We start from the raw sequence: 12531 nt of genomic DNA, 5'->3' as shown, positions 1-12531 counted from the left end.
CTTCTTAGGTTTGTGATGGAAGTTCTTCGGAGCTTTAGAGGCTTGAATCCGTTGAGCTTCAATGATTTGTAATTTGTTGATGTTTTCGGACACTTTTGGCTTGATTCCCGTGAACTTTAGGATCTAGGCAGATGATCTGGATGATTCTGCTTCGAATGTTCTTCGATTTTGGGGTTGAAGTTCTTGAAGTTCTTGAAGGCTTTGAGGCTTGATCTTCGCAGAGCTTCTTTTCTTCTGAATTCTGGTCCTCCTAAATGTCTCAGGAAGGCTTCTATTTATAGGAGTTTTGGGGTGGGTGAGCGACACGTGGCAGAGCTTGATTGGTGACACATGTCACAGCTTGATTGGTCCGCTTAAGTCATCGCTTACACGTGCGAGGCTGCTTGAGTCATCGCTTACACGTGCGCTGATGCGTGATTGGCTCTTACATGACACTTGGCAAATTTCTGTTGGCTTCTGAATAGTGATAGCAAAACCTAGCAGCAATACATGGTGTTCTGTAATTGGCTGTATTTTGTGGACTTGGTAATGTGATGTGTCAGCTTGTGATAGGTCGGGAATTTTCCCTCTCTACAAATGCCCCCTCGAGACTCGTTCACACACACGGTCTCGGAGTGTGGTGTGGGAATGAGTTTCAAAAAAAAAAAAAATGGATTTTTGGTACTTGACTCTTTAAGTGAAGTAGTTGAAGGTAGTGGAGCTGTTGAAGGTGGTGGAGCTGTTGAAGGTGGTGGAGCTTTCAGAAGGATAAGATTAAGTTGAAGTACTTTCAAAAGAGTATTTTGGATCGTTGGCGGCGATCACAAGATGTTGAAGTTGGGGAAGATGAGAGAATGGTGGCTGGATACAGTATGCAGGGTCATGGAACTAACCTCGTGTTCTTAAGAACTTCTGGTGAAGTTATTTCAGAAGATCACGCTTTGGATTACAACGAGGACAGGTGGGAAAGTGGTTGAATGCGCCTGCATAATTGTATCACTCGAGTTAAGTTGAAGTAATTTCAGAAGCTTATGTATTCTGGGTATGCTGGTAGTGGCAACGAAGAAGATGGAAATGAAGTAAAGCAAATGAGCAAAGCATACACCACCATGGTGCTGGCCCTGTATGCTGGGACCCTTCTGGTGTAGATGTTTATGGGAAGTACAACTTTGAATATGGGACTGACTGTGTGTTGCATGGGGTCCGGTAGCAAGTAATTGAATGCGCCTGTGTAACGGGACCATGCTGACGGACGTTATGTTGAAGTAATTTCAGAAGAGTACTTTCTGAAATTCTTCAAGCTGATTTTAAGTTGGAGTAATTTTAGAAAATGAGTTTTGAGGTACCAGCAACGATGACCTTTGGGTCCCATAGTAGTGGGAACATGGAATAAGGCCTTGGTGACCATTTACCGGCACCAAAGGCTGAATTCTGATGAGCTGGCGCCTTGGAGGTTGTTTTAAGTGTTGGATGGAAAACAATTTGTAGGATACCCCAACACTTTTTACCATCTTCATCTACTGCCACTTATTGGAAAAGCACAGAAAAATGAAAGATGGAACCAACTTGTGATTCTGGTCTTAGAAACCAGCCAAGTTGTTGTTTGTTCCGAACCACTGCTTCTGCTGGAAGACCAAGCAATTGGAAAGAGACTACAGGAGCCCTGAGGTTAGGAACAGGTGTGTCTGCCGGACTTGGATTTCCTGGCCAACCAAGTCCAAGGAAACGTGGAACCGCAATGCAGACCTTGTTATGAGTAATTTTATGGACAAAGGTGGTTGTTAAGTGGAGAAACAAAGTTTGTTTGGATCTCAAAACTGCAATGACGTTGTAAATAGGGTTTCGACCGACCCATGGGAGGGTTGATCTCAAACCGATTATGAAGCAAAATCGGTTGCTAGGTGTTGAGAATGATGAGGTCATAGTGAGAAATGGTTGTGAAAAGGAGGATTTGAAAATCTGAAAGAGGCAAATCTTCATTTCATGATTCAGTGTTTTTTTTTTTTTTTTGGATGAGTTTTTGATGAACCCGGCCCTCCTATTTATAGTAGAGAGATGAAGAATGGTAGGTAGGTAGTTAAGAATGGTAGTTGAGAACTTTTGGTGAGAATGGTAGATGGGAACGGTAGGTGGGAATGGTAGGCACCGAACGGGAATGGTAAGTTGGAGACTGGTAGGCACCGAACGGGAATAGCAGATTGAACTAATGACCTAGTGTAATTTTAAGACACATTTGTGAGAGTTCATTTGTACTTTGAAAGGCAAGTCTTGATGAAATCTGGAGAATAACCTTGCGGGGATCCCAATTAAATGGGTGAATCTCAAATTTTGTTCTTGAGGACCTAAGTTTTGATCACTTGGAATTGAGTCATTTTTGCAATTTTCAAGTCTCAAATGACGGAACAGACTCCAAAATCGGAATGTACTCGAAAAATTGATCAAGATAGGTCCATCTAAAAAATTTTGACTTTTGGTCAACATTTGCGCAAAAGTCAATTTTTTGGAAATTGGAAGTTTGCATAATTTCTGAGTTTCGAATGAAGAAACGGGTCCCAAAATCGGAATGTACTCGAAAAATTGAGTGGGACAGGTCCGTTTTGAAAATTTTGACTTTCTGGTCAACATTTGTACAAAAGTCAAATTTTTTGGAAATTGGACGTTTGCACAATTTCTGAGTTTCGAATGAAGAAACGGGTCCCAAAATTGGAATGTAATCGAAAAATTGAGTGGGACAGGCCCGTTTTTGAAAATTTTGATTTTCTGGTCAAGGTCAAAAGTCTGCTTGGTCAAAGCATTTTCTCTCTCTTTTTTTTTTTTCAGGCGGTTCGGATCCGGGTCAAACCGGGTCGGTCTGGGTCAAACCGGGTCAGACCGTAGTGGGTGGTGACGTCACGGATGACGTCACTGCTCTTGGACGCGTGTGGCACGTGTGGAGGATGACGTCATCCATGACGTCATCGAACTTGTGTGGCACGTGCGAACTCAGGCGGATCTTGATCGGCGCGTGGGATTTGAAGGCCGCGCCGCCGAATATTTTGGCGGCGCGTGGCGGCGCGTGCTTGGGCTTTTGGGCCTAAAATTTTTGGGTTTTGTTGGTCGAAGGCCGTATAAGACCCCTGTATGGTCAGTTTTGTAAATCTCTGAGCAGGTTTGCACAAATCTGAAGGCTTATGTCGCGGTTCCTTTGAGAGATTATGGCGGTTCGTGGAGGCGGATGCGGCCGTTTCTGGGCTTGAAATTTCTGGGCTCTGTAGATCGTGGGCCGATGGATCTAGTGGTGGCACCCATTTTGTGAAAATTTTCTGAGATTTGTGCAGATTTGAACGAGGAACTTCGCGGAACGTTTAGGAGTTCGTGGCGGCTCGTGGCGGTGCGTGGCGGCTCCGTTGCTGAAGATTTTTCTGGGTTTTGTACACCAAAGTCCTTAGAAGATTCCTGTGGGTTGATTTCTTTGTGAAATGTTGTCAGAAACTTTAGAAATCCAGAACGAGGTCCGCAACCATTGTTGGATTTGTTGCCACCTTGGTCTACATTGGCGGTGGCCGTTCTGACAACGCTTGATAATCCAAGCAGGGAGTGATTCCATGGTTCCAGAGCAAGCATTGAGTGTCTCTGTCATTCTCAAGGAGTTGGTGACAGTAAAACAGGAAGCTTCCCTTCACTGGCCTGGAATGGGAGACTGCAAGGATTGCTGGACTTGTTGCCACCTTGGTCTACATTGGCGGTGGCCGTTCTGACAATGCTTGACAATCCAGGCAGGGAGTGATTCCATGGTTCCAGAGCAAGCATTGAGTGTCTCTGCCATTCTCAAGGAGTTGGTGACACAGTAAAACAGGAAGCTTCCTTTCACTAGCCTGGAATGGGAGACTGCAAGGATTGCTAGACTTGTTGCCACCTTGGTCTGCATTGGCGGTGGCCGTTCTGACAATGCTTGACAATCCAGGCAGGGAGTGGTTCCATGGTTCCCTATATAAAGCCACTCAGGCATGCACTTTGTACAAACATAATCTCTAAAAACAGAATACATAATACTCTGTATGGAGAAACCATGCCTACCCTCCTTTTTATTTATTTATTTATTTATTCATTTTCTATTATTTGATAATAATAATAATAATAATAATTTTTTTTTTTTGTACGCAGCTATCATGACGCTTTTTTTTAAAGATTCGAAGATTGGCGAAGAATCAGCTTTGTTTATTTATAAGAAAAGAGATGGCAAAGATGCGAAGGCTACGACTTTGATTGTTCGTCCACCCATAATTGGAAGATTTTCAGAAAAATGGGGTCGTAACTCTTATCCTCTCAATTTGCCGAAATGGTCACAGATCGTTCCTTCTGATGGCGGCTCTAACTTGGAAACAACTATCCTTCTTGCTTCACATCACAAAAATGTTGCTAGATCAAAGCCGTATAACACTTTAGGACGAGAGATAATTGCAAAACGTGCGGATTGGGATTTTTCCTTTAGCGTGAATGGAGGGTTTTCCTACTTCTCCCTTTATTGGGATTGGCTAGAAGATGTGCTTAGTCGGTGTAAACACCTCCTTAATGCAACCCACCTCTACAGTGCTGTCTTTGCTTCTTTGTTCACATATGATTATGATGAGAATCTTATGAAAGCATTTTGTGAGTGTTGGAGTTCGTCAACCAATACCCTCCATACCTCAGTTGGGGAAATTTCCATCACACCATGGGATCTCTTCGTTCTCGGTGGACTTCCTTGCACCGATGCATTTTATGACGAAGTAGTACCCAATGCACAAGAGCTGGATGGAATCAATGACCAGGGACGACCTTATCTGCCGTACAGCTGTCGCTACCTATTCCTAGCGTATCATCATCTTCAAAACCGACTGAAGAGACAAGGGAAAGTAAGTGTTCGCGACTGGATTACTTTTTGGTATAGAGGAAATAGCAAGTACCCAGCTCCTAGAAAACCAGCGAGACGGACAACCATTCCCAAGTGTAGTCAGAATCCCTCAGGTGAGATAAAGGAGCATGGACCATGGCTTGATAAAGAACACGGGGTCTTTGCGGATCTTCAAGTTGAAGGTGATTTAAAGGAGGAGACCTACTTATCGGCGCTTCTTTCCTGTTGGCTGTGCATATTTGTCTTTCCTATCAAGGATCAGAACAGTATTCGTCCAGGCACTTTCAAGATTGCTAGTTCCATAGCTAATGGTCGTTCATTCGGCCTTGCTTCCCCAGTATTGGCTAGCATTTATCGTGGACTTAACACTATTTCTTCCTCTCCTACCCGAGCAAGTCTGGAGCTAGTTTTGCCATCCATTACGTTTATGCCTGGGTAGGTCATTTCTTCCGAAGCAATCGCCTTACCCATGATAAACCATCTGATGCTTTGATGACTAAATATTCTGGTGTGGGCTATGCCTCTCCGTTCAATGAATTCTCTGCACGCAAGCACATACGAAACGCCACCAACTTTCTTTGGCACCGAACTGCTTTCAAGAAAAACTACGACCAGACTTTTATTGACAATGATCATTTATCCATTCAGAAGTTTGACTACTTTATGAGCCTACGCTCGGGGTACTTGTCACTTCGATGTGAAGATCAACATATTGTAGAGCCATATAGTCCTCACAGATTCAGTCGGTGTTTTGGATTTCATCAAGACATTCCAGGCGATTTGAAGGAAGAAATTCATACTGGTTCTTTAAAAGACCTGTGCCAATTCTACCAATCCTTCACTCGATGCAACACAGATTCTAAGATACTCATTTCAGCTTTTGCCACCGACTTTGGAAGTCGAGTCAGACATAGCTACAAACAATGGTGGGAAAGGGTATGCGGAAATGATTTTACCAAAGGAACAGATCTTCTTGCTGACATCGCCTCCTTCCCTGTTAAGCTAGTAACATTTAACAAACCTCAGAAGGGAAAGAGGGAACTACAAGATCCATACATTCCACAGCCTTTGTCAAAGTTTGTACGACGTCGTCTTGAAGATGGTAATCATTCAAAGGACTCATCTCAACATATCGAAGTCACTTGCAGTCAAAGCACCAAAGGTCCATTTGTTGTACCAGTTAGGGATGCCAGTAAAATTTCTGAAGAGGAGGTGTGTAATGACCTAGGCTCCAATTGGAAACATTCGAAGAGTCCAATGGAGGGCGTTGATGCAGAGAATTCTATTAATCATGCGCATCTTCTTGCAAACAGTGAGTCTTCTATTTCAAAGCCATCTGCGAAGAGTTTAGATCTCAGGGGGTGTAAGTTTGTTGATGTTGGCGCGTCGTCCAGATTTCCGATTGAGACAGAAAGGGCACATCTCCCATCCCTGCAACCGACTAAACCTCCGGAAGTCTCTGTGTTTCAAGCCAAGGCGCATATTTCCTCCGTGCGTAGGAAAGGGGCTTCTATGCTAGGAGATGTTCTTCTAAACAGGCTTTCGAATCTTTCTGTAGACACCCTCCTCCCACGAGCTGAAGTACATGAAATTTATAGTGGGGTTGAAAGTCTTGGAGTGGACCCTCAGCACTTGCGTGAGAATGTTGACAAATATTGTGAGGGTATCGCAGACTATTTGAAAATGAAGGAATTTTTGAACAAACGACCAAGTCCTGTTATCTTATCTCAACGCCAGACTGAAGTTGAATTCCTCCTTTCTGAAGCATCGCAGAAAAAAGCATCTTTGAAGACCGAACTTGATGCTGTTAGATTGAGGACGGTTGACCTGAAGACCGAGCTCGTCCAACTAGAGCAATCGCTTTCTCAAATTGAGACTCATCAAGTTGAACAAGACAATGTTGTGCAAGACTTAGAAGAACAACTTGAAGAAGTCAAATCTGCCCCCGTTCTTGAAGACCAGGATATGGAGGCTTTAGAGAAGATACGAGTCCTTCTGGAAGATAATCGTTCTAGCTTGAAAGATTTGAAATGGATGTCATAATTTCTTTCGTTTTAATTCCCTTCATACATGTCATCATGCTTTCCTCTTGTACTATTTTCCTTTCGTCAATCAATAAAGGAGACTTTATTCTCTGTTCCTTCATTTTTTTTTTAGTGCGTGACTGAACTCAGCAAAAGATACTAAGTTGCCTACGTACCCCGGAGAGGGATCAAGTCATCACGTAGTTCAAAAGATTTTTGTTTTTTTTTTTAGGTGTTTTTGCAAAAAAAAAAGAAAAAGGGGGGCGCAGTGTGTAATAGTGGGTATCACCACTGATCAAACCCGAGAGGGCCTCAAGGGTGACACGAGCGTCCAATCGCTATGCCACACTCGCAATTGTTGACATGGAGTGAGATTAATTTCTCCTTATTGGTACACTTTCAAGCATAGAAGCATTTGAGGAACTTCCCATTGATGGGGCCAATCCTTGCATCGTCCTTGTTGATCAACTTGTGAGCTTGGTTAGTGCTTGCCCCCTGCTTGAGAGTTGGAAGTACATCCTAAGCAATGATCACATGGTTTGACCCGACAACTTCATTGAAGTCTAGATCAATCTTGTTTTCTTTGGCAAAAAAAAAAAAGGAGGGCTCACGTGTGTAATCCTCGCCCTACACCCCACGGTATTTCATGGGTACCAATTGCGCATAGTGGGTATCACCACTAATCGAACTTGAGACCTTGGCCTCAAGGGCGACATAGGCATCCAACCACTACGCCACACCCGCAAATGGTGACATAGAGTGGGATTCATTTTTCTTTATTTGTACGTTTTCAAAGGTAATGGAAAGACATCATGTACCCTTGCAGCATTATGGTGGGTAGTTTAAGCTCTTACCGAGGAGCACACCTTGATTTTCAAGCATAGAAGCGTTTGAGGAACTTCCCATTGATGGGGCCGATCCTTACACCATCATTATCAATCAACTTGTAAGCTCCATTGGTGTAGACTTCTTGCACAACATAAGGTCCATCCCATTTTGAAGTGAACTTATTGCCTGTACGATGAGTTGTGATGATAGGTCTTCGAACGGCGAGGACTAAGTCACCAACTTGGAATGATCATGGTTTGACCCTTTTATTGAATGCGCTTGAAAGACGAGCTTGATAGCATTCAAGGCGTTGTTGGGCCTCAAGCCTTTTTTCATCAAGTGCCTCTAATTCTTGCAACCTGAGCTTGGCATTTTCTTCTCCAGTCAATCCTTCTTGAATGGCAATCCGTAATGATGGGATTTGGCGTTCTAAAGGAAGGACGGCTTCCACTCCGTAGACAAGAGAATATGGCGTTGCTTGAGTAGGCGTTCGAAATGTTGTTCGATATGCCCATAATGCTTCTCCGATTCTTTCATGCCAGTCTCGCTTTGTCTTGGATACCACTTTTTTCAACAAACTGCCAAGTGTTTTGTTAAATGCTTCAGCTAGTCCATTTGCCGGGGCATTGTACATGGAGGAGTTGTATTGTTTAAATTCAAACTTCTCGCATAGCTCTGTCATCAGCCTATTGTAGAATGGTTTGCCATTATCAGTTATGATATATCGAGGGACACCATACCGATAGATTAAGTGAGTTCAAATGAAATTGACCACCGTTTCTTTCTTCACTTCCCTAAGGGGTACAGCTTCCGCCCATTTTGAGAAGTAGTCAGTTGTGGCCAAGATGTACAAGTGGCCACCGGATGACTTTGGTAATGGCCCTATTGCATCAAGACCCCATGCATCAAAAGGCCAAGAAGCTACAGTTAGGTGTAGAGGTTCTGGCGGCTGATGGATGAAGTTCGCGTGATATTGACAAGCTTCGCACTTCTTAGCGCATTCCATAGAATCTTGCACCATTGTGGGCCAATAGTAACCCATTCGTTTGATCCTATAATGTAACTTAGGACCTGACTGATGTGCGCCACATATTCCAGAATGAGCCTCCTCTAAGGCTTGTTTAGCCTCCTCCTCTCCTAAGCAACGGAGAAACAATCCATCAAATGAACGGCGGAAGAGAGTGTCTTTATAGTAAATGAATCGAGCAGCCCTCTGCCGAATTTCGGTCTTGTGGCGTTTATCATCAGGGAGTCTTCCATGTTGAAGGTATTCAATGATCACTTGTCGCCAATCTTCTTTTTCGACAAGGCATACAGAAATGATGTTGGCTTGCTCTTCTTCTTCTTTTTCAACCAGAAGAGGTACCACCCACCTTTGGGAAATAGCGACTTTAGTTGTCTCTTTTTGGGATAATGCTAAGGCAATAGCCAAATTAGCTAAAGCATCGGCCTGTCTATTCTCCTTCCTTGGTATATGCTCCAATGTGATGGCCTCGAAATTTGCTAGCAACTTCTTCGCATATTTGCAATAGGGAATGAGGTCTTCTTTCTTGACGTCATATTGCTCCAAGATTTGGTTAATAATTAATTTGGAGTCCCTAAAGATCTCAAGCTGCGCTATGCCCATCTCAATGGCCATTTGTAGACCAATAATCAATGCTTGATATTCAGCTACATTGTTAGAGCAAAGTTCGCTTAATGAGAACGAGTACAGAAGTATTTGTCTTTGTGGAGAAACAAACACTACACTTGCCCCCGCTCCTTCTCGACGTGCAGCCCCATCGAAAAGCATAATCCATGGTGGCATTTCTTCAATGTAAAACACATCTTCATCCGGGAAATCATCAGAGAACTCCCAATCAGATGGAACTGGGTGATCAGCTAAGAAATCTGCCAATGCTTGTCCTTTGACAGCTTTTTGTGGAATGTATGCAAGGTCATATTGTTGTAGCAAGACTGCCCATCGAGCTATACGACCCGAAACCACTGGCCTGGAGAGGACATATTTGATCGGATCCGCCTTTGCTATCAAACGGACTGTATATGCTTGCATGTAGTGCTCCAGTTTGTCTATGGCAAAGAAAAGAGCGAGGCACATCTTTTCAATAGGAGAATAATTTAATTCAGCCCCATTGAGAGTTCGACTTAGATAATAAAGGGCTCTTTCTTTCCCCTCTTTATTTTCTTGCGCCATAAGAGCACCTAGAGACCTTTCTTGGGCCGCAATATACAACACCAAAGGCTTTCCTGGGATGGGAGCACCTAAAACTGGAGGATTAAGTAAGTATCTTTTGATGCGTGCAAAAGCATTGCTGCAAGCCTCATCCCATTCAAAGTGCACATCCTTTTTCATCAATCTATTGAAAGGTTGACATCGACCAGCCAAATTCGAGATAAATCGTCGTATGTAGGCCAGTTTTCCTTGCAAGCCTCTAAGTTCTCGCAGATTCTTGGGCTCTGGCATTTTCTGGATTGCTTCAATTTTGGACTGGTCAATTTCAATACCGCGGTGCCTCACAATGAAACCAAGAAATTTTCCAGATGTTACGCTAAAAGCGCATTTGTGGGGGTTCATCTTAAGCTGATACTTTCTCAGGCGGCTGAACACGGATCGTAGATCTGCCAGATGGTCTTCCCTCCTTTTTGTTTTAACCACCAGATCATCGACATAACACTCCACGTATTTATGAAGTACATTATCAAAGATCTTCTGCATGGCCCGCTGATAAGTAGCACCAGCATTCTTTAGTCCAAAAGGCATTACTTTGTAACAGTAGATTCCCTTAGGAGTATGGAAAGCTGTAAGCTGCTCATCCTTAGGATTCATTCGAATTTGGTTGTAACCTGAAGATCCATCCATGAAAGATAAAGCTTCATGACCAGTAGTGGCATCAACCATGACCTCAGTAATGGGTAATGGAAAATCATCCTTGGGACATGCATTGTTCAAATCATGAAAGTCAACGCACACTCGGATTTGTCCATTCTTCTTTTTGACAGGGACGATGTTAGTGATCCATTCCGGGTATTGCACTTCACGAATGAAGCCTGCTTCAATGAGCTTATTGACCTCGGTTTCTATTTGAGGGATAAGCTCTGGCCGAAAGCGTCTTTGAGCTTGTTTGACTGGGCGCACGCCCCTCTTTACTGCCAAATGGTGTAGAGCAATACTCGGATTGAGCCCAGGCATTTCCTTGTAAGTCCAAGCGAACACATCTTTGTACTCTACTAGGAGCTTGAGGTATCCTTCTTCTTCTTCAGGGGTGAGAAGTGCACTAATGAAAGTTGGCCGGGGTTCTTCAACAGTTCCTAAATTGATCTCTTTAAGTTCATCAACTGTAGCTTGTCCTCCATCTTCCAAGGCTGGAGGAGCTTCATCGACCTCTTCATTGGTCGTTTCAGCATCTGACAGTGTACCCTCTTCTATTGTAATATGAAACGAGGATGATACCTCTTCAATTTCCTCATCATGGACGTGTGACTGACTTGTATGTACAATCATTCGTCTTTTGACTTTGAGCGATCCTTTAGTGTTGATCTCCAAGGTAAAGTTACGTTTCATGCGTGAAGGAATGCTACTGCGAATCTCATCATTGGCTTTCTTCTCCCCTTGAACGTCAAAGTTTATTGAACTTTGAGAATGACTATCAATAGGCCTTTTCGTTGCCCCCAGTCGATCAAAGACTGATTTACAAGCAAGAGTGTCCCGATTTGGTGTTAAACAAGTTGTATTTAACCTGTCGAACACTGTGATTTGTGATGATGAGGCCTCGATGCAATCAAACACTGAGACATGGGGTGAAGAATGGTCTTCTCTTTGATTTGAACTTTCGCCGACCTCCACCGTTATGTATTGGGAACTCGAAGGATCGCTTTTTTTCTTGATCCATATCTGAGCTGGTTGTTCGGGAGTATAACCTAATCCGGTCTTTGGGATATGAATTTCATGCCCTTCAAGCCGCATTTTCCTTTGTGTTTTGCTAAGGCCATGCATCTTTTCTCCGGTGGCTTCTGGAATTAGCTTCCCTAAGTCTTCTTGTTTTGAGAAATCGTAGCCTGCTTTGGCTAACAGCCTATATGCCTTTGGGTCGAACCATTCTTTCGTCCGCTCACTTGGTAGAATACCATGCTCTATCGGACTTTACGAAGACCTCACAAATCCATTTAACGGCTTCGAGGGCAAAGGGTTTGTGGATGAAGTTAAAGGCATGACATGATTTTCTTTCAATATGGCTACATCCTCCATCGTGAGCTTTGCAGGTCTCCCCATGTCTTTTGTAGGTTGAAGGCATTCCGCGAATGGTGATTGTCCATTTTTGCGATGTGATAATGGTATATACTGGAGGAAGGGCTCTGGGCCTTTCTTTGGGGAAGAAATGTCCTTTTTGGCGATGAATTTAACATGCTCCTTTTCATCCTGTTTACTTTTCATAGACGGGATCTCAACTGGAAGAATCTCGCTAGAAATGTCTTCTTTTGCATAAAATTTTGCATCAGCAAAATGAGCTTCGGTTTCTGCAAAAGGCTTTAAATCGGCATCGACCTTTTTTATTCCATTTTGAAAGAACTTGAAGCATTGATGCAAAGTTGATGGCACTATTCCATTTTCATGGATCCAAGGACGTCCTAACAACATGTTGTAGGTCGTCTTAGCGTCAATGACGTGGAACAAGACGCTGCTTTTCAATTCTCCAATGGTTAATTCTAGGTGGATCAGGCCGATTGCACGTTGTCCTCCTTGGTTAAAACCTTGGATGACCAAACGACTGTGTGATAATTCTTCCATAGTAAAACCCAGTCGTTTCATGGTCATTTTTGGAAGTATGT

The 12531-nt window shown here is 43.3% G+C and overlaps 1 protein-coding gene across 1 annotated transcript; it reads right to left on the bottom strand.

The window, feature by feature from the left end:
- Positions 1–8461: 8461 nt before the first annotated feature.
- LOC126719771 (uncharacterized) lies at positions 8462–11668 on the bottom strand. Its single transcript, XM_050422288.1, has one exon. The coding sequence runs from the start codon at positions 11666–11668 to the stop codon at positions 8462–8464; it is 3207 nt and encodes a 1068-aa protein (XP_050278245.1).
- Positions 11669–12531: the final 863 nt, after the last annotated feature.

Source organism: Quercus robur, chromosome 3 (genome assembly GCF_932294415.1).
Source record: "Quercus robur chromosome 3, dhQueRobu3.1, whole genome shotgun sequence".
NCBI classification, from domain to species: domain Eukaryota; kingdom Viridiplantae; phylum Streptophyta; class Magnoliopsida; order Fagales; family Fagaceae; genus Quercus; species Quercus robur.
The sequence above is the reverse complement of the archived record's forward strand: the minus strand, read 5'-3'. Positions and strand labels throughout refer to the sequence as shown.